At 37.5% G+C, this 22,013-nt stretch overlaps 1 protein-coding gene and 2 long non-coding RNA genes across 4 annotated transcripts; 1 reads left to right on the top strand and 2 right to left on the bottom strand.

Annotated features, from left to right (window-relative positions):
• Window positions 1-1,331: 1,331 nt before the first annotated feature.
• On the bottom strand, window positions 1,332-2,493 carry LOC149639890 (P2X purinoceptor 7-like). The gene is made up of 2 exons (XM_089850833.1): window positions 2,322-2,493; window positions 1,332-1,930 (listed from the first exon to the last, which is right to left on the bottom strand). The coding sequence occupies exons 1-2, from the start codon at window positions 2,491-2,493 to the stop codon at window positions 1,332-1,334; spliced, it is 771 nt and encodes a 256-aa protein (XP_089706959.1).
• Window positions 2,494-15,536: 13,043 nt separating this feature from the next.
• LOC149639889 (uncharacterized) lies at window positions 15,537-17,688 on the top strand. Its single transcript, XR_016372310.1, has 3 exons — window positions 15,537-16,152; window positions 16,372-16,455; window positions 17,595-17,688. It is a non-coding gene; the product is annotated as an uncharacterized LOC149639889 (long non-coding RNA).
• A 2,644-nt stretch (window positions 17,689-20,332) lies between these two features.
• Window positions 20,333-21,255, bottom strand: LOC149639888 (uncharacterized). 2 transcript variants are annotated; one of them, XR_016372309.1, is made up of 6 exons: window positions 21,187-21,255; window positions 21,040-21,123; window positions 20,893-20,976; window positions 20,746-20,829; window positions 20,444-20,527; window positions 20,333-20,380 (listed from the first exon to the last, which is right to left on the bottom strand). It is a non-coding gene; the product is annotated as an uncharacterized LOC149639888 (long non-coding RNA). The 2 variants fall into 2 exon arrangements; XR_016372308.1 differs by lacking the exon at window positions 20,333-20,380 and having other exon boundaries at window positions 20,436-20,527.
• Window positions 21,256-22,013: the final 758 nt, after the last annotated feature.

Here is a 22,013-nt window from a genome sequence, read left to right as displayed (position 1 = left end):
ACAAAATTTGGCTTTACGAGGCCACCGAGAAGTAATGAATGCAGATGAAGCTCAATCATCAACGGGAAATAGAAGAAATTTTTTCGAATTGGTCCATTTGTTGGCGAAGTACAATCCAGTGCCACGTGAACATATTCTGAGAATCAATCTGGGGAAAAAGTATGCTAATCTTATTTGTCGCTAACAATTCAAAACGAGTTCATCGAAATTTTTGGGAGAACAAGTAAAAAGCAAAGTTACCGAACAAGTTAAGGAAGCCAAGTATTTTTCAATGATGTCCGACAGCACCCCTGATATTTCTCATATGGATCAAACGAGCCAAGTTTTACGCTGTTGGAAATGAAGTAAAGGTAGTGGAGTCGTTTGTCGATTTCATTGAAACAAAAGGTAAAACAGCCGAGAATATTTCAACAATGATTTTGCAAAAACTACAAAAAGACTGAATTGATATTCAAAATTGTAGAGGACAAGCATACGATAATGCAGCTGTCATGGCTGGTCAACATACTGGCGTTCAAAAACGCATCAAGGAAATTAATGGAAAAGCTGAATTTGTTGCGTGTACAAATCACTAGCTGAATTTGGCGGGTATTCACGGAGCTTCTGTAGCTGTGGATTCTGTTACTTTTTCTTGAAACTTAGAGCGTGTTTACACTTATTTTTCTTCCTCAAATCATCGCTGGGATATTCTGATTTCAACCATTGGACAAAGTGTGAAACGTATTGTAGAAACTCTATGGACTGCGCGGGGAGATGCAGTGAGTGTTGTTAAGAATAACTACACGCAAATGTAACTGCTTTAGAAAGTTTAACTGGTGAAGCAGAAAATAACCTTACCCGATTATCACTTGCAGAACTCTATAAGAATAATCTTCTGAAAAACAATGTCTCAGATCAGTAAAGGGAAAACTCCTGCTATATAAACGACATTTTTTTAATAAGCAAACGTTAATAATATTAGGCCTGTGCGAGTACCCGGTACTCGACAAACCAAATTCAAAACAGAGTTGGCAAAAGTTTTAAAGACCTAAATTTGGATTTTATTTTTCTCTGGCGTGCTGCTTGTCTCATTACAATAGTTTTCGTTTTTGTGCTTTCTTGGCGTGTGGGCCCCTGTCCTTGTAGAAATTAAAAACACACAGTCATACCTCCAATCCAAAGGATTGAATATCGAGCAATGTAACACTAAAGTCGGGGCTTTAAAAGTATTTTAACTGATAAAAGGCGAGAATTAGTAAACAATGCAGTAAGATATGCCAAAGAAATTTGTGAATGAACAAAGCTTAACTTTGCTTATTAAGAAAAGTTTTACAATTAAGAAAGAAAAGCATTTATAGCAAGCGATTAACTTTGTAGCCTGTGTAGATTCCATTAAGGTTGGGATATGGGGTGCGAATTTTCCAAACCACGCAGGAGGGGATAACTCTCCGATTACCCTGACCTAGTCTGCACCATTGCCAATAAGTATATTGTCTGTAGCCAGCATTGCGGTACCTCTTATTTCCATCCCCATCCTCGAGGAGAAGGTGCAATAAATTGTGTCGCATTTCCATTTGGATTTCTAACACTTCTTTGTTTAAAATTATGTTATCAAACTTTGGATGGTTTGTAATACATCCCATGCCCCTTCTCCTCGAGCAACATTTCCTTTCATTAGGAGTTGGCATCTCCCTACACTTATCACATTTACAGCAGCCTGAAAAGTTTCCCCAAGCAGGGTTAGGAACAGGATCATTGGGAATTGGGACCTCCTCTTCGGTTGGGGCACTATGAAAATTTTTAACGGATTGGGAGAGCTCTCCAGTTTCTGATATATTATTTACACTAGGGTTTCCCAAAAATCTACGGATATCTTTGTTTGGGTAGGATTCCTGAGCCTTCGTAACTAATGCCTGAGCTGATCCGTTCACAAGTTTATAACATTGATTTTCTGCAGTTTGGACAGTTAAAAGATATTTTAATAATAAAAGCGAACAATAACATATAATATAAATAGAGATGGGCCGATACCAATATCGGTACCAATATTTGGCTAAAAGATATATATATATCGGTATCGAAACATCTTTAGAGATGGGCCGACACCGATATTAGGCTTAATCTGATATATTGGTATCGGTCCATCTTTATAAATAAATAAAAGAAAGAAACTCTATTTGTTACTACCCCTTCCATAAACCCACTACTTTTGCAGCTAACTGAGCTAAGAGGCACTGCTTCTGAAAGTACCATCCTTCCTTCTTCATGGCTTACAGGGTTCAACTTTACAGCCCTTTTGGTTCTACCTCTCTTTTTCGGGAGTAACAATTTTGCTGCATTACCAATGCGTTTCTCGGGGACCAGACCAACTCCAGAAATTACACTTTTCGCATTGGCACATTCAAGATATTCTCCACATTTGCAAGTACTGGTGCATTTCAAATTCTCCGTTCTACATTCACAAACGTTCCCATTTCTATTGCTCAAGCAATTACTTTTACAACTACAAGGCATTTTCAATAAAGTTTATAAAAACACTCCACGATGCGCCTACTAGCCTCTAACTTGAATTCAAACAAACCGCAAAGACAGCCCACGTGACGAAAACCCTAACAACTAAATTTATTTTGACATCACATCTTAACCGAGATCCTGTTGAGCAATTATTTAGTAAACACCGACAGGCGTAGAAAAGCTGGTTCGAAGTAAACACTATAACTTTTGCCCAAATCATTTGAGGCTCCAAATTCTAGAAGAAGTCAAAATTGTGGTGCATGGTGCTGGTACCAACATTGAATGACCAAATTAGCTTCGGCAAAGGTTTTAAAGTCATTTATTATTCTTAACGCTTTGAAAAACTATTACCATCTTCAAATTTTTAAAATCATATTCTTCAGATCCAAATAAAAACTTAACAATCTGAGATCAGTTGAAATTTCCTATCACATTATGTTATCACAATTTTTTATGGCTAGCTCTTAAAGAATTTTAGCTTTGACGTTTTTTCTATTTTTTGGCGATTATTCTCTTTGGTGTTGTTATTCCCATCGAGTCCCTTCTTTCTTTTATTACCTCTCCGAGTGACGTTTGTCACGGAGAGGTTATAATTTTGACGTGTCTGTGTGTCTTTGTGTCTGTCTGTTGTTACACCCACGTCACCGTGTTCGCAGTTTGCAAATCCGAGCAAAGGTGTTTTCAATTTCCGGACCGCATTTACAGTTCCCGGAAATCGTATTTCACTTACAGGCTATTACCCCATTGCCTGTCTAACAACTCTGTTCATTTGTCCACCCCACGTGGACACCAGTCTGCACTTACTGGCTTCTAAACACCACCACCTTCTCGTCTTTGTCCATTCCACATGGACACCAGTCTGTACACCTGGCTTCTAACACCACCATCTTCTGGTCTTTTTTTTGACCATCCCACATGGACACCAGTCTGTACACCTGGCTTCTAACACCACCATCTTCTGGTCTTTAATTTTGTCCATCCCACATGGACACCAGTTTGTACACCTGGCTTCTAACACCACCATCATCCTTAAGGTACGCGGCGATCGGCTAGGGTTACGAGAAACTTCTAGCCTTCCAATGGAGGGGTCTTCCTCCAAGGTTCACGCAATTGCGATGTTCTTATCTACAGCTGCGATTCGAATTCTTTATATACTACCTATTTGAGTAAGGCGAAACAACAGTCATATCCTTCAATTCAAACGTCAATATTAGTCAAGTCTCTCAAGGTTGTTTAATTATTCTTTTTTTAAAACGATGTAACGCTCAATAAGGCGAACAACTAACGAAGAAAATATTAAATATTAATTATATTTATTTTAATATTTAAGATCTCTTTTCTCAATTCAAAATTAATACGGAAAGAGTTAAAAAGCAGTCTATTTTTTTCTCTGTGTGTGTCTGTCCGTTGCACACTAGTGCGCTTTGTTTTGATGTGTTAATAAATCCTACAGAACCTTAATATTCACTTTTTCCATAATATAAAGTGAATATGTGGAAGTGTTTTTCGTAATTATGATGCATTTAGTACTTTTGTAGCTTTAAAGCTCTGTTTCATTTTGATATTCCAAGGATGTTTTTTAATATTATTATTTGAAATGGCTGTTTATATATTACTTAAGCTATACTACATCTGTATATAGAATAAGCCTTGATTGAGTTATTTCAAGAAGAAAGCTAAGGCCTGGATTCTGTCGGGTAAATCAAGTTTGATCCGCAATAGGCTTAGTGAACCAAAGTGTAAATAATTGAAACCTGAGGTGGAGTAAACTTTGGGTTTTGATTATCGTGTCTGTAATGAAGGGACATTAACGGTTCAGAGTGAGCCGAAAGTTAAATTCACGTTTAAATAATCAGATTTAGGTTTTACAATAGAAGAAAGCATCATGGTAGCAATTAGATCAGTGAAAGGGCTAATCGTTATCGGGTTAGTGGTATGCATCAGAGAATAGAATTTAACATAGAACTTATATATTGTTTGTAAATAATGATTTCAAACCTAGGATTAGCGGATGATTATATATTTTGACAATGTAGAGAAAACTATTCAATGACTTAAGCCTCGTTAGACAAAACAAAGCGAAAAAATGTTGCTCTAGTATTTCGATATTGAGTCGTATACTAGTCTTTTCCCCGACTCGGAGAGGTAATATTTTGGTTTTCCCATCTTGTTAAAGCTTAGTCAGTTTCTTAATTTGTTTGTGTGCCAGTTTCCTGCAGTGTTGATACACTTTAGTACTGGTTCTGCTTGTTCTTTAAAAATTCCTGCTTTCTCACAAATGTTCTCCCATTTGTAGTTGATATTTTCATCCGAATTCATTGACTATAAAGCAAGCTCTTCTTTTTTTGTGACATACTTTTCATTGTAAAACCTCAATATATGAGAGTAGATTAGTTCAAGGAATTGGAAAGCTTCTTCTGTAGCATATTTTAACCCATTGCGATTTTGATGGTCAGTCCTCTCTCTTAATTTTCTTGGCACTTTATATTGATATTTTTCACGTAATGCATGCCCTATTATTCTAGTAGCTTCAGATTTCTTTGGCTTCAAGAGTTGGTTTATCAAGCTTCTTGGTCCGTTGATTGGGTTTAATTTCAGTATCTGCAGTTTCATCAGTTGCGACTTGATACTTCAAACTATGGAAAAATTGCCATAGAAATGTTTAATTCCCGTTTCTTTTTCAGAAGAATTTAATGCAACCTATTTCGAAAAAAATGAGAATGGATAAATTTTGAAATTCAAAACTAGCAATAGACAAGAAAACAAATCATACACTAGTGTCATCGTCAAGTGATGCCAACTGTTCCAAATTTGATAAAAAAACCGATTTGAAATTTTCCGCAATTTTGTCTTCTCTGGTGTTTATGAACCTATCTTCAAAAATGGTTTTTAGCTCAACATACAGAATGGAATCAATTTGTCACGCATAAGCCCAATTTAGTATGTCTGCTTTTTTGGCATCATCAATAAGAACTTGTATAGAGGCTAATCTAGACTTCGCCTCAATCCACCCTGATTTAAAAATCTCTTTGTATCTAACAATAAGATATATTACTAGTTTTTTTTAAATTTTAATGCAACTAAAAAATTACTTGTGACTAGCTGATTTTTTAGAACTTTCTTGGGTTCCCATTTTCTTTTCCTGTAAATGCATTGTAACGGGGAGCCCGTTACCAGGGTTCACCACCAGATGGAGCAAGTTACACCGATACCAGAGTTTCCCGCTAGACGGCCCAGAAAGCTGAAACTTGGACCTGTCGTCTGCTCGCCCTCGGATTGGCTGATCCCCGGAGGCCCGAGGGGATATAATTCAAAGGTAGCCCGGGAATCGGGGCAGTTGGAGGAGTACCGGGATCAGAAGCAGTTAATAATATTTGTTAGATTAATTGACGTTGTTATTTATTTATTTTTAATGTTTATTTACTAACGGACTGTATATATAAATTAACCCGAAATAATGTTATAATAACTATATTTATTTAATTAATTAAATTACGTAGTCGTGTGATTTCGAGTCTCAATGAGAAGCGCGCGATTTCAAATGGTGCCCCGAGTGAGGACTACCTTTTGAATTTCGCGCCTTTATCTTCCGGTTTTTTGGTGTTTAATACGGACTTTGCGTTTTATACGGACGTCTTTTCACCGAGTGAACCTTTTGGTATACTACTGGACTTGTTGGCTGATGTGCGTCTTTGTGTGTTCCTTCTGCACAACGTGGGATCTGAACATCCTACAGTGAGCCCCTGATCCGGCCTGGGGGGATATTTGAGGGTGTTCCGCAGACGACGGGAACACTCTACTACCACGGCCAACCAGGAATCTACCAACGATAAGTTGATTTTATAAATTTCTTTACTCAGTTTTCGTATACTCTGTATTTTGACCCGATGGGCGTGAGCAAAGGGGCTATGTAAGATTCAATAGTGGGCTCTATCCCGCTCTCGGAACCGCGTGATAAGGCGGGGCCTGAATTTTGGCTTCTTTTTGTCGGCAATTGCCTGCACCCAGTTTCTTTTGGAAGCCATTCTCCGCTGATTACCGCATTGTCTGTATCACAGAATCTTTGAGTTCGCCCAAACAAGAATAAACGTATTCTTGTTTTTTTTTCTGAGTGCCGTATTGAATTATCACCAATTAATTGGTAAGATTCTGTAGTTAACTCTTATTTAGGGGTAGTTTTTTGTTAAAAATTGACGGGGATTTCGTGAACCATTTACCCTAAGCCTCGGTCGCTAAACCGGGCCGAGTCGTTGCGTAGTAGATCAGCCTACTTCCAGGGGCCGCCAACTTGGGCCTTGGTATTTTTGTCACTTAGGCTTTATTAAATTAATCTAATTGGCCTTTATTTTATTTTGGTATTCAAAATGGGGCTTTATTTTATTTGGGACCAATTAATTCTCTCTTATTTTATCCCATTTGCGGTTACGGTGACTTTGGGATATGTGGGCTATTTGATATGCCGGGAAATCGGTGTGACCGTAGGATATGATCGGCACACCCCGTTACATGGATTTAATATACCTCCACCTCGTCAGTGTATTCATCCCCAGCTGCCCATTGGCAAGATTAATCATACCGGACCTCCCATACCCTTGACGTTAAATCCAAACCCTGGCCCAGCGTGTCAGTTGCCTCCTCGTACGGGCTCTTCCGAATTAATGGACCGGTTCCTTAAGGATTGTGAGTTGAAAAGTAATGGCTCTTAAGGCTCAGACCCTTTACATAAGACCAGTCCCAGTAAACCATGCAGTTCGTTTAGTATCTTACGACCTTCCGAGTTAGACGCCATGGATATTCAACGGCGAAAAAACTGGCAAGTCTCGGCTAGGGTTGAAGCCGAGAGAATTCGGGCCAACGTAGGTCATTTTCGTAAGGACCAAGGGAAGGGTGATTTACCTCGGGAGTCACCGAAGAGAGTTACCCCTTTATCACCTTTAAGGGTACCTCCCCCGCCAAATATCCCGGTAATGAGAACCTCGTCCACACTACATCAGAGACAGGTTCTGGCTTCTGCCCACCCTCATGTTTCCTTTGACCAGCCAGGAACTGTCAACCCGCACATCTCCTCAATCCCAAGGAATCAGGGTACCGTATCTAATAATCCAAGTCGACCGAAAAGACGTAATTCTCCCGGGGAATTTCCTCGCCTGGTAACATCTGACAATAGCTCGGGTAGGGGCCCTGTTCTTCTACCACAGCAGGTTCCAGTGGTTAATCCACCGCAAACACCACCTCGGGTGACTCATAGGGTTATGGGTACCAATACCTCATCCCCTGCTGTTCTAGCTCAGCATGTTCCAGTTGTTAATCCGCCGCAAACACCTCCCCGAGTGACTCATAGGGTTATTGGAACAAATACTTCGTTCCCGGCTACTCCAGCTCAGCATGTACCGGTAGTTAATCTTCCTCATACACCACCCCCAGTGACTCATAGGACTAGTGGCACCAGTATGACACCCCCTGCTGCCTCAGCTCAGCCGGTTCCGGTGGTTAATCCGCCACAAACACAACCTCGAGTTATTTATAGGACTATGGGGACCAATCCCTCACCCCCTGCTGCCCTAGCTCAGCATGTTCCGGTGGTTAATCCGCCGCAAACACCACTTCAGGTCACTCATAGGGCTATGGGGACCAGTCCCTCACCCCTTGCTACTCCAGCTCAGCATGTTCCGGTGGTTAACCCGCCACAAACACCACCTCGGGTTATTTATAGGACTATGGGGACCAATCCCTCACCCCCTGCTGCCCTAGCTCAGCATGTCCGGTGGTCAATCAGCCACTAACGCCACCCTAAGTAACCCATAGGGTTATGGGGACCAATCCCTCACCCCTTGCTACTCCAGCTCAGCATGTTCTGGTGGTCAACCCGCCACAAACACCACCTCGGGTTATTTATAGGACTATGGGGACCAATCCCTCACCCCCTGCTGCCCTAGCTCAGCATGTTCCGGTGGTCAATCAGCCACTAACGCCACCCCGAGTAACCCATAGGACTATGGGGACCAATCCCTCACCCCCTGCTGCCCTTGCTCAGCATGTTCCGGTGGTCAATCAGCCACTAACGCCACCCTGAGTAACCCATAGTGACTGGGACTACTATGTCCCCGCCAGGATACCCAATTAACCCGGTACAGATAGTCGCCACCCCCGCCGGCGGCTCACGTTATAACCCTGTTCTGGGACAGTCTATAATGTTGCCCAGCTTCTCGGGTCGGGAGGATCCCAAGCTATATCTACGCCAAATGGAAATGTTTATTCAGTATCATAAATTTGAGGTCCAAGACCTAGAGTTATTTATACCCCTGTCACTCAAAGAGGACGCCCTCAGCTGGTGGGAAACCCTTAGTCGCTATGCTAATCGTCCCGGGGATTGGGGATATTTTCTGCAACAATTCAAGCAAGAATATTTGACCCCCCGAAGGGACCGAGAGATTAGGGTCGCCCTTTATAGTATAAAACAGGTTGCAGGGGAAGATCTACAATCATACCGTAGACGGGTCGTCCAGTTGAATGAAACTTTAGTCAACCCTCTCGACGAACACGAGTTAGTCGAAATTTTAATTACCAATGTTTTACCCGAAATCACCTTGCTGTTACCGGAGGATTTATGTCGGACCATGGCTCAAGTGCAGCGAGAGTTTAAGCGCATCCAGAGCGGTTTACACCGAAAGTATGCCCTGGGTGGAACAGGGGATATACTTCGAGTCCTGGCCCAAGGGTGCGTTTTTCCGGTCCTTCTGGGACCGCGGACAGTAATACCGGACAGACGAGTGGCCCGAATAGACCACCGTTATCCCAGGCTTGCTACCGATGTGGTAGCTTTGGCCATCTTCGTCGGGATTGCCCCAGACCGGCGGGTACACCTCCTCGCCCGACTCACACGAGAAATTTACCAGCGCTTCCACCTGTGGCCCCACAAGGTCCGGCACCAGGTGCGGGAAACGCTTAGGACGCATCCTGGTAGGGTCTCAGGATGTGCGCCGGAACCCACAAGACCTTCTTCACATGAATTCAGTCAGGGGAGATAATATTAATGACAGTCGACTTAAGGGTATAGTTATTAAGATCGCTGGCAAACCATGTATTGCCTTTCTTGATATTGGGCCGGATCATAGTATTGTCGCCTTGGACTTTTTATGTAAACTGGGAGTCATTTCGTTGGTTGTTCCCCAGTCGAAGATGGTCAAAGGGGTACAAAAGGGGGTAATTACGACGTCCGTGGGTTATATTGATTTGGAAATCGATTTGGGGAGGCAAATGGGCACAATACCGGTACTCTTTCACGTTTTCAAAGATATAGAATTCCTGATTATCCTGGGAATGGACGTATTGGACGAGCTGCGAGCTAGCATCGACCATGAACGTAACGAATTCCGGTATTGTGGATATACTCTTCCCCTCATTTATTTGAAAGATCATGCGCCCGGGTTCACTCAGAACCAAGAACTTGACACACGGGCAGTGGATATGTCCCAGTTAAACATGGGTACGCTGACGGAACAAGAAGTGGCAGACATAATGAGAATCTGTCAAGAATTTTCTTCCCTTTTCTCAGGTCGTTCGGGTAGAACTCACCTATTACGACACCGTATCAAGTTAAAACCGGGGACTGTCCCTATCCACCGACAACCTTATAACCATAGCCGTATGGCTAATGAAGAAATAGATAATCAGGTCAGGGAATTGCTGCAACAAGGTCTAATCCGGCCTTCCGATAGTCCGTGGGCGTCACCTACTATAGTGGTGGTAAAGAAGAACACAACCAAGAAACGAATGTGTATAGACGTTACCCGACTGAATAGTGTTACGATAGATGATCCCTACCCGGTGCCACGCATCGAAGATATCATAGATTCTATGGGAAGGCCCAAATATATCACTAAGCTTGACCTAAAGTCCGGATACCGGCAAGTAGAGATGCACCCGGATGATATCGAAAAAACGGCCTTTGTCACAAGGGAGGGAAAATTTGAATGGCTCGTCATGCCGTTCGGGTTAAAGAATGCCCCATCCACATTTTCTCGGTTGATGCATAAAGTTTTGAAGTATGCAAGACGATTTCGGGTCGGTGTATACCTGGATGACATTGTCATCGCTAATGCAAGCTGGGAGGAACACCTGGAAACTCTCCGGTATGTGTTTTCACAGCTGAAACACGCCTGTTTAACGCTTAATTTAAGAAAATCTAGATTTGGAGTTTCTAAGGTTGCGGTACTCGGCTATGTAGTAAGCGCGCAGGGTGTACAGATTGACCCGGGGAAAGTAGACGCAATTAGGAACTTCCCCAGACCAGGAACCATAAAACAGGTTTCATCCTTCTTGGGAATGTGCGGGTTTCACTCCCGGTTTATCCCTCATTTCGCGGATTTGACGGCCTCTCTTAATCGCCTCAAACGTAAACATCAGCGATGGCGGTGGGGAGATGATGAGGAGAAGTCTTACCAGGATTTAATGCAGGCGATAGCTGAAGCAGCTATGCTACAGGCCCCAACCCCGGAGGGGAAATTTATAGTTACCACGGATGCCAGTGGCATCGGTATTGGGGGGATGTTAACCCAGATTCAAGAGGGGGTGAAAGTGCCGTTGGCATATACCAGTCGTCTCTTACGACCCTCAGAATTAAAATATAGTACAGACTGTTAAAAAAGTCTTTGCGCGTTGCGTTTTTCGCACATGTTTTACTATATTTCAAAAACTATTCAAGCTAGCGCTCTGGAATAAAGTGCGTTATAAAAGTTTTGCATTTCTCTTTCATATTTTACCCATTCCAAAGTTGACCTTTGCATACTTATACCGGAAACCGGAAATGTCAAATTTATCAACTTTGAAAATATTGGATTCTCGAGGATATAAATGCGATTTTCGGAATCCTTGGGGTCGATTCGTATTTGAAAAGTGTTCACCAAATTCAATTCGGATGAATAGGTCACGAGTAATCAGCCTTTATTCAAAATCTGGCAAACTTGGTTAGATTGGCGATAATTCATAATCGAGTATCGAATCTTTGTCGTAATAATGCTTGTTAGATGTTATGACACTTTATGCATATATATATGATTGGTCTTTTGGCGCAATACTTTGAAACAAATCAGACGTTCATTAAAGGGATGGTGAAGTGGAAAATAAAGCAATTTTTTTATTAATTCTTCTATAAGACCAATCTGCATCGTGAAACATCCAGGAAATAACACCGAACGATTTTTAAACGACAATTAGTTTGAAATTTCATGGATAATTTTAGATAGGGATCTGCGACCAATCGCGTAGCGCCCCGCCTTTTTATCAACAATTTTCTCTTGGCACGCTCCGTGTTGAATAAATTTATCGCGAGGCTTGAAAAAATTTGCACGATGTGACAATTGTGGCGCGAGACATGGAGTGTGCCACGAAAATTTTGTTAACGAAAAGGCACGGCGTTACGGGATTGGTCGGAGTTCCTTTTTTGAAAATATTCTTAAAATCTTAACCTAATTTGAATATTAAAATCAATGGGAGGTATTTCCTGAATTTTTCATTATGCATACTGGTAGAAGAATCAATAAAAAAATCACTTTATTTTCCACTTCCCACTCCCTTTAAAAGAAAACTCGCGTCTTTTGAAGAGGAGAAGCGGTTTGAAAATTTTGTTATTTGGGCCATGATATCATGATATTTAGAACTCATTTTAATTACGTCTAGGTCTTCAGCCCGATTCATTGCAGCCTAGAGAAAATCTCATTCGTGATGGCGTATGTGCTTCAGGAGATCCCTTCAAATAGACATATTCGACTATTCCAAATAAGAAACAACTTCAGAGGAGAGGGCTTCTATGCTAGGAATGTTCGCTACGCGATTGAGCTTCGCTAAACGGAGCCTGAGGTTGGCTACAGCCTCCCGCGTTTAGCGCAAATGTGAGGCCAGGGATAGATTTAATTTTAGAAGTGGGAATAGAGAATAGAGTAATCTAGGAACGCGTCAAATTCCCGGACCCCCTTCCACGGAAAGGAGGGGTATGAAAGAAGAGGCGTGTCAAAGCGACAAAGGTAAAAAAGAATAACGTATTTTTTGCCGATCCCGTCAGTAACGTCATAAAAACCTAGTTTAAGTGAGCTAATCTGAAATTTTAAACTTTTTATTACGGGTTAGAGGAAGGGGCTCTATACTGGGCTATGAGTCGGACTGAAATAAACGCTAACCGTTCTCGAATCCTGCTTCTAAAAATAAATCTATCTCTATTGAGGCTTAATAATAAAGCCGACCACAACCAAAGCATGGGCAAAGGCGAATTTCACAACTGACGTTCAAAGCTACCGATGGAAAAACCTAAAAATTAAATGAAAAAAATTAATGCCGGTAAGAATGATCAGAACTGAAAATAACAGCTAACAGCTTAAAACGAACCCGAACGGTAAACACTTGAAGTTGGCCTCTCTGCGCTGCTGGTCTGCTACTCCTTTCGTTTATTTTCTATGGCAAAAATACTAACTTTGGGAGGTATTGGGATATTAGGCCATTATGTGTTTTAAGACTTTTATTGTGTAGGAAAGATAACTAGCCTTTTTAAAGAAATTTTGGATAACTATTAATATCATTATTGATAAATAGTTAAAAGTTGAAAAATATTTATGAAATTTGGACGAACATTTAAAAATAACAAGACTTCCTTCGAGTTTCAAATTGAAGAATGCTCGTGTGCTTTATTGAACTATTTTATACAAACAAGACAGTCACTTTCAGCTTGAATTGTTGCGTGATATTTTATTGGACATCCCCTAGCCCTTGAAGGGAGGATGAAGAGGAAATAAAGTGATTTTTTTATTGATTTTACTTCTAATTATAAGACCATTTTGCATAGTGAAACATCCAGGAAATACCGTCTGCGTTCTTGAACTATCTATTACAAACAAGACTGTCACTTTCAGTTTCAATTGTAGCTTAATATTTTACTTAACCTCCCGTAGCCCATAAACACATTTTTAATCTTTTATTAAATGACAGACATAAACGCTAAATCGGGTTCAAGTCGGGCCAATCCAAAGCGTTAATTCCTTCGTTCTCCAAAAATATTGCAACGAGTCGGGACGTATGGGTTGGAAAATTGTCCTGCTGAGCCTGAAACCATACACTAAAACAATGTTTTAAGTTAGTCAAGAATAACTATCAGGTTATTAATATTAATACCGGTCACGACGTGGGCTGGTTACTCATACGGAGAAAAAAATACCAGCGAACAGGGCGCATCTCTATTTTTAATATTACAATGCTTTACCTCCTAATTTCATTAGAGTTTATGTCTGTCCTTTAGAATACGATTAAGAATGTGTTTAATGGGAGGGTGAAATGAGAAATCAAATAATTTTTATCGATTCTTCTACTAATTATAAGAGCATTCTGCATAGTGAAACATCCAGGAAATATATCCGAATGATTCAAATTAGGTTCAGATTTTACGGAATATTTGAAATAATGACCTCCGACCCATCGCGTAACGCCCTGCCTTCCTATTGACAAAATTCTCGTGGCACGCTCCACGCCGAATGAAATTTATCGCGAGATTTAATAAAAGTTGCTTGCGATGTGACTATCGTGGCGCGAGATATAGAGCGTGCAACGGAAATTTTGTTAACAGGAAGGCAGGGCGTTAAGCTATTAGTCAGTGGTGCTTACTTCAAATTATCTTTAAAATCTGAACCTAATTTGAATTTTAAAATCATTCGGAGACTGTATTTCCTGGAAGTTTCAGTGTGCATATAATGGTCTCATAATAAGAAAAATCGATCAAAAAATCACTTTATTTTTCCTCTTCATCCTTCCTTTAACGACTAGGGATAAAAGCAACAATTGAAACTGAAAGTGACTGTGTTTTTTGTAAAAAATAGTTCAATAAAGCACAGGAACATTCATCAATTTGAAACTCAAAGGAAGTCTTGTTATTTAAATATTTTCGTCCAAATTTTATAAAAAAATTTCAACTTTTAACTAAATATTAAAATTTATCCAAAGTTTCTTTAACCAGGGTCGTTTTTTCTTTCCTACACAATAAAAGTCTTAAAAAGTTTAAACACAAATGGCCTAATATCCCAATACCTCCCAAAGTTAGTATTTTTGCCATAGAAAATAAACGAAAGGAGTAGCAGACCAGCAGCGCAGAGAGGCCAACTTCAAGTGTTTACCGTTCGGGTTCGTTTTAAGGTGTTAGCTGTTATTTTCAGTTGTCATCATTCTTACCGGCATTCATTTTTTTCATTTAATTTTTAGGTTTTTCCATCGGTAGCTTTGAACGTCAGTTGTGAAATTCGCCTTTGCCCATGCTTTGGTTGTGGTCGCCTTTATTATTAAGCCTCAATAGAGATAGATTTATTTTTAGAAGCAGGATTCGAGAACGGTTTGCGTTTAATTCAGTCCGACTCATAGCCCAGTATAGAGCCCCTTCCTCCAACCCGTAATAAAAAGTTTAAAATTTCAGATTAGCTCACTTAAAGTAGGTTTTTATGACGTTACTGACGGGATCGGCAAAAATACGTTATTCCTTTTTACCTTTGTCGCTTTGACACGCCTCTTTTTTCATACCCCTCCTTTCCGTGGAAGGGGGTCCGGGAATTTGACGCGTTCCTAGATTACTCTATTCTCTATTCCCACTTCTAAAATTAAATCTATCCCTGGCCTCACATTTGCGCCAAACGCGGGAGGCTATAGCCAACCTCAGGCTCCGTTTAGCGAAGCTCAATCGCGTAGCGAACATTCCTAGCATAGAAGCCCTCTCCTCTGAAGTTGTTTTTTATTTGGAATAGTCGAATATGTCTATTTGAAGGGATCTCGTGAAGCGCATACGCCATCACGAATGAGATTTTCTCTAGGCTGCAATGAATCGGGCTGAAGACCTAGACGTAATTAAAATGAGTTCTAAATATCATGATATCATGGCCCAAATAACAAAATTTTCAAACCGCTTCTCCTCCTCAAAAGACGCGAGTTTTCTCTTAAAGGGAAAGGGAAGTGGAAAATAAAGTGATTTTTTTATTGATTCTTCTACCAGTATGCATAATGAAAAATTCAGGAAATACGGGAGGTCCTAATTTGCAGATAAAATTTTTACAAACTTTTTTTACAAACTTGCAGATACTTCCTGTAACGAACCCCTCGAAAAGTTTGCAAAACAGAAACCTAATTTGCAGATACTTTTTCACTATTTTTACAATATTGCAGATACTTTTTCTTACAAACCATATACTAATTTGCAGATACTTTTTTCACTATTTTTACAAAATTGCAGATACTTTTTTTTACAAACCATATACTAATTTGCAGATACATTTTCAATTTTTTTTTACAAACTTGCAGATACTTTTTTACAAACCAGATTTTCGTCTGCTTACACTTTAAACATGTGATAATGTAATCTCTCAGAGAAGTTAAAGAGCTACATGTTAATTGCCTAACTTTTTTAATACTGTAGAAAGACACTCTAAAGGAAATGATTTTAGGTACCAACTAATTAATTGCGTAACTTTTATTGGAAATAATGTAGAAAGACACAAAAAATTCTTACAATTATTAGTGATTTTCTTTTTTTTTGAAAGTTAAATTTTTTCCCTGACCATTATGAGTAGACTCTTTCGCAGGTATACTTTTAAATTTTCTAAGAACTTGTCCCGAAATGAGTTTTTCCGAGTGAAAACGGTAATAATTAGTGTCAAAAATTAATTAACATTTATTTGTATATATATATTACCATTTTCATAGGATTTAATGGGAAAAAAATCAAGAAATCCATTTTGCAGATACTTTTAAATTTTTACAAACTTCTCCATAAATCAGTTTTCCTCCATGGAAATGGTACTAATTAGTGTCTATAATTAATTAATAATTATTTATAGTTATTGTTTATCGTTTTCATAGGATTTAATGGGAAAAAAACCAAGAAATCGATTTTGCAGATACTTTTAAAACATCTTCAGAAATGAGTTTTCCTCCATGGAAATGGTACTAATTAGTGTCTAAAATTAATTAACAATTATTTATAATTATTGTTTACCATTTTCATAGGATTTAATGGGAAAAAAATCAAAAATCGATTTTGCAAATACTTTTAAATTTTTACAAACTTCTCCATAAATCAGTTTTCCTCCAAGGAAATGGTACTAGTTATTGTATAAAATTAATTAATAATTATATCTAATTATTATTTACCATTTTCATAGGATTTAATTGGAAAAAAATCAAGAAATCGATTTGGCAGATACTTTTAAAACATCTCCAGAAATGAGTTTTCCTCCATGGACATGGTACTAATTAGTGTCTAAAATTAGTTAACAATTATTTGTATATATATTACCATTTTCATAGGATTTAATGGGAAAAAAATCAAGAAATCAATTTTGCAGATACTTTTAAATTTTTACAAACTTCTCCATAAATCAGTTTTCCTCCATGGAAATGGTCCTTGTTAGTGTCTAAAATTAATTAATAATTATTTATAGTTATTGTTTATCGTTTTCATAGGATTTAATGGGAAAAAAATCAAGAAATCGATTTTGCAGATACTTTTAAATTTTTACAAACTTCTCCATAGATCAGTTTTCCTCCATGGACATGGTACTAATTAGTGTCTAAAATTAATTAACAATTATTCGTATATATATTACCATTTTCATAGGATTTAATGGGAAAAAAATCAAGAAATCAATTTTGCAGATACTTTTAAATTTTTACAAACTTCTCCATAAATCAGTTTTCCTCCATGGAAATGGTCCTTGTTAGTGTCTAAAATTAATTAATAATTATTTATAGTTATTGTTTATCGTTTTCATAGGATTTAATGGGAAAAAAATCAAGAAATCGATTTTGCAGATACTTTTAAATTTTTACAAACTTCTCCATAGATCAGTTTTCCTCCATGGACATGGTACTAATTAGTGTCTAAAATTAATTAACAATTATTCGTATATATATTACCATTTTCATAGGATTTAATGGGAAAAAAATCAAGAAATCAATTTTGCAGATACTTTTAAATTTTTACAAACTTCTCCATAAATCAGTTTTCCTCCATGGAAATGGTACTAATTAGTGTTTAAAATTAATTAATAATTATTTATAGTTATTGTTTATCGTTTTCATAGGATTTAATGGGAAAAAAACCGAGAAATCGATTTTGCAGATACTTTTGAAATTTTACAAACATCTCCAGAAATGAGTTTTCATCCAAGGAAATGGTACTAGTTATTGTATAAAATTAATTAATAATTATGTCTAATTATTATTTACCATTTTCATAGGATTTAATGGGAAAAAAATCAAGAAATATATCTACTTTGAGGGTAAAGTAGACACGCATATTAATGCTCGTGTCCCAATACATTTTGTCAAGTGGTAATATATAAGGCCTAGGCCAAATAACAAATTTATAAATTAGATACGAAATTTTACTACTTTTTGCCACTCAGCCACACATACGGAAAAACGTTTTTTTTTAATATTATTTGTTTTATGTTTTAATTTTTGGGTAAATGGTATCATGGTTTTTTAACTGTACTTTAATATTATAATCTTATGTATTTTTATTTATTTTTTGTTATTTTTTTCAAAAAGTTTAGGTTATAATATAAATTGTTACACTAATTCGTGGCTGTGGCTTGAAATTCTTAACTCATTAAGTTAGGTCAATGGCATCATTATGCTCATCAACTTTGTTGAAAAAGGTGTAAATGAGAAATGGCGTAAAACTAAGGAGTAAAATAGCTATAATTAAGAAATAATTATGTAACGGTTGACTATATAAAATATTTCTTATTGAGCTAGGTATTAACCGTATTAATTAGTAATTAACACTGTCATAGCAACCATTCACTTTTAAAACATTTTTCTGTTAGTTGTAAGATAAAATATTTTATAACCCAAAAAATTAAAGATATTAAAAACCACCGAGGAAACATTTACGCGGATGCTTCGAAGTTAATGAAAACAACACCTCGAGTAAAGACCAAGAAAATGTCTTGTGCCACGTTTGTAACACACGAAACGCGCTGCAATTAACTTTTAATAATGACAAGTTGAATGGCTTGCATCAAGACAGTGCACTGTGCAACTACATGAAGATAAAGTAATGTTAACGACATGTGCAGTAACAATTGTCTAGTGAATCGCAATTCCACAGAAATTATTAGATGAAATGTTTGAAAACACGAAAAACGCGCTACAATTAACTTTTAAAAATAAGAAGTTGAATAACTTGCATCTAAACAGTGCACTGTGCAACTACATGAAGACAGAGTAATGTGAACTATGACATGTGCAATAATAATTGTCTAGTGAATCGCAAATCGACAGAAATTATTAGATTAATTTTTTGTGATCAACAATGCACTTATTGATATAGTGCATCATTCGTAAACGCGACTCGCCTTTGTAAAACAGAGTAACATAAACCAGTGGAGTGTACAAAAACGACCACTGTACTTTCGGTTTTATTAGGAAACGCAATGACAGTTACTTAATGAAATCTTGTCTGTGCGTTTTAACATAGATTTGTATGAGATTCGTCGATTATCAAAAATTTTCAAGTTGTAATTGCGTGAAATATCTCACAAAATCCTGAACAGGTCTCAAACGGTACACTTTTTACATAAAGTTATTTAACTGTATTATCTAAAGCTGTTTGGATCACTTGAAGCCACAACAATAATACATTACTTTTTGGGTTTATTGTGAATTTAACTAAAATATTTTTCGGTTGTTATGGCGGTGTTTAATTCATTATGAAGTGCTACTTTTACAAATTGAAAATATTTCAAATTAACTTCATTCAGAGGTGGATTAGGGGAAGTTATGAACGAGCCATAGGGCTCACTGTGGGGGCATTTTATTTACGAGAGAGAGGAAGAGGAACGGCTGGGTGGGTTAAAATTCCTCCCCTCTATCAACGGAGTAAGATTAAGGTCTCTACCTGGTGGATGTTAAGAGAAGTAACACGGGAAATTGAGAAAATGGCCTCCGAAGTTAAGCTTGAAAACTCTTCGCGACCTATTATGAGTATTAACAGCTCTAAAAGTTATGAAGAAGTATCAACTCAATGTAATTTTTATTTAATGGTCAAACAAAATATGAGAAATAAGTCTGTAGGTTGTAACATAGATAAAAAACCGACAAAAAGTAGCGAAAAATCGGAAAAGATAGCTAAGCCTTTGCCGCGCTTTAAATCAGTTTCAACCCAGTGCTTGACTTTAATAAACCCCGTCACAATACCACCAAAGAAATCGGATGTTAAACCTAAACGGAAAGGTATTTACCCTGCTTTGGAACTTAAAATATGGGCCACCAACGCTACTCTAGTTTCAGAGGAAGTCACAAAATAGCTGAGATCATTTTTTAATTGTTCTATTAACTTCTTAAGGGAAAGCCCGCGCCTCCCGACGATTGTTCCAAAACGACTCTTGAACTGAGTAAGCCTTGTACATCATACACTAAAACTAAGCAGACGCTATTTTCAATCCGTTAGGTGGCGATATCGTTACCCTGCTATCCTCGCGAATTCTCTCTCATTTTTGGGGGGGCTAAAAAATAAAGAGTAGCTCTATGTTCCCCCATCGCTTTTATAAAGCATTTGCCCATCCAGAAATTCGGCCTCTTTCGTAACTTCCCCTAATCCACCTCTGCTTCATTGTATAACATTTCTTAAAAATTAAAGCAATTTATCATGTAATTTTTTAATCATTTCCGAAAACAAATAGGCATATGATCCGCAAAATCAATTTTTGGCATTTTTTCCCATTAAATCTTAAGAAAATGGTAAATAATAATTAGATATAATTATTAATTAATTAGTACCACTTCCATGGAGGAAAACTCATTTCTGGAAAAATTGAAAAGTATCTGCAAAATCGATTTCTTGATTTTTTCCCATTAAATCCTAAGAAAATGGTTAATAATAATTAGTAATAATTTTTAATTAATTTTAGACACTAATTAGTACCATTTCCATGGAGGAAAACTCATTTCTGGAGATGTTTTAAAAGTATCTGCAAAATCGATTTCTTGGTTTTTTTCCCATTAAATCCTATGAAAACGATAAACAATAACTATAAATAATTATTAATTAATTTTAGACACTAATTAGTACCATTTCCATGGAGGAAAACTGATTTATGGAGAAGTTTGTAAAAATTTAAAAGTATCTGCAAAATCGATTTCTGATTTTTTTCCCATTAAATATTCTGAAAATGGTAAATAATAATTAGATATAATTATTAATTAATTTTATACAATAACTAGTACCATTTCCTTGGAGGAAAACTCATTTCTGGAGATGTTTTAAAAGTATCTGCAAAATCGATTTCTCGATTTTTTTCCCATTAAATCCTATGAAAATGGTAAATAATAATTAGATATAATTATTAATTAATTTTAGACTCTAATTAGTACCATTTCCTTGGAGGAAAACTCATTTCTGGAGATGTTTTAAAAGTATCTGCAAAATCGATTTCTTGATTTTTTTCCCATTAAATCCTATGAAAATGGTAAATAATAATTATATATAATTATTAATTAATTTTAGACTCTAATTAGTACCATTTTCATGGAGGAAAACTCATTTCTGGAGATGTTTTAAAAGTATCTGCAAAATCGATTTCTTGATTTTTTTCCCATTAAATCCTATGAAAATGGTAAATAATAATTAGATATAATTGTTAATTAATTTTAGACTCTAATTAGTACCATTTTCATGGAGGAAAACTCATTTCTGGAGATGTTTTTAAAAGTATCTGCAAAATCGATTTCTTGATTTGTTTCCCATTAAATCCTATGAAAATGGTAAATAATAATTAGATATAATTATTAATTAAGCGTTCAATTGCCATTCCTGTAGTCGAAGTCCTTGGCGGACCCGCAGCCGCAATGCCCCGTGTGAGATCAGGGAGAAAAGTGCCGACAACATGACGGTCGAAGAAACTTGGTCCGTAGAGTATGGTGCGTCATTCGTTTGAATGATCACCACAAAGGTGCCCATCAGTCCCTGGAAGGCGTCTAAGAGTTATTAATTTTCGTTCCGAACACTTTCACACGGTTCTCGCGAGATTTTTTGACGCGAAAATTTAAAATCACTAGAAGTCACATCTGTGATGGCACGCATGCGAACATACTGTTCTACGTTTGCGCGAGACCGAAGAGTCTTTTGCGGATAAGTTGCTGGAGGGTGATAATTTATGTCTAGTTCAGGACCTCCAGGCTTTGGTTTCTTCCTCATGACTATCTCACGTTTCCATCCTTTACGAAAAGGATTGACAAATCGCATAGGATTTACGGGAATAGGGTTTGTAATCGCGCGCGGTTTTCTTTGAGACTCGAAATCACACGACTACGTAATTTAGTTCATTAAATATATTTTTTATAACATTATTTCGGGTTAATTTATATATACAGTCCGTTAGTAACTAAACATTCAAAATAAACAAATAACAACGTCAATTAATCTAACAAATATTATTAACTGCTTCTGATCCCGGAACTCCTCCAACTGCCCTGATTCCCGGGCTACCTTTGAA

This window comes from Phalangium opilio, unplaced genomic scaffold (assembly GCF_054372755.1).
Source record: "Phalangium opilio isolate 3A_F unplaced genomic scaffold, DU_Popi_V2 ptg000094l_1, whole genome shotgun sequence".
Lineage (NCBI taxonomy): Eukaryota > Metazoa > Arthropoda > Arachnida > Opiliones > Phalangiidae > Phalangium > Phalangium opilio.
This window is presented reverse-complemented; position numbering and strand designations above follow the sequence as displayed.

Excerpts from the sequence above, each read along its gene's own strand:
- LOC149639890 (XM_089850833.1), bottom strand. The coding sequence starts at position 2,493 with ATGCCTTGTAGTTGTAAAAGTAATTGCTTGAGCAATAGAAATGGGAAC. Across the intron at positions 1,931-2,321 it reads GGTCCCCGAGAAACGCATTG|AAAATCAATGTTATAAACTT; the intron begins GTAATGCAGCAA and ends TCCAAACTGCAG.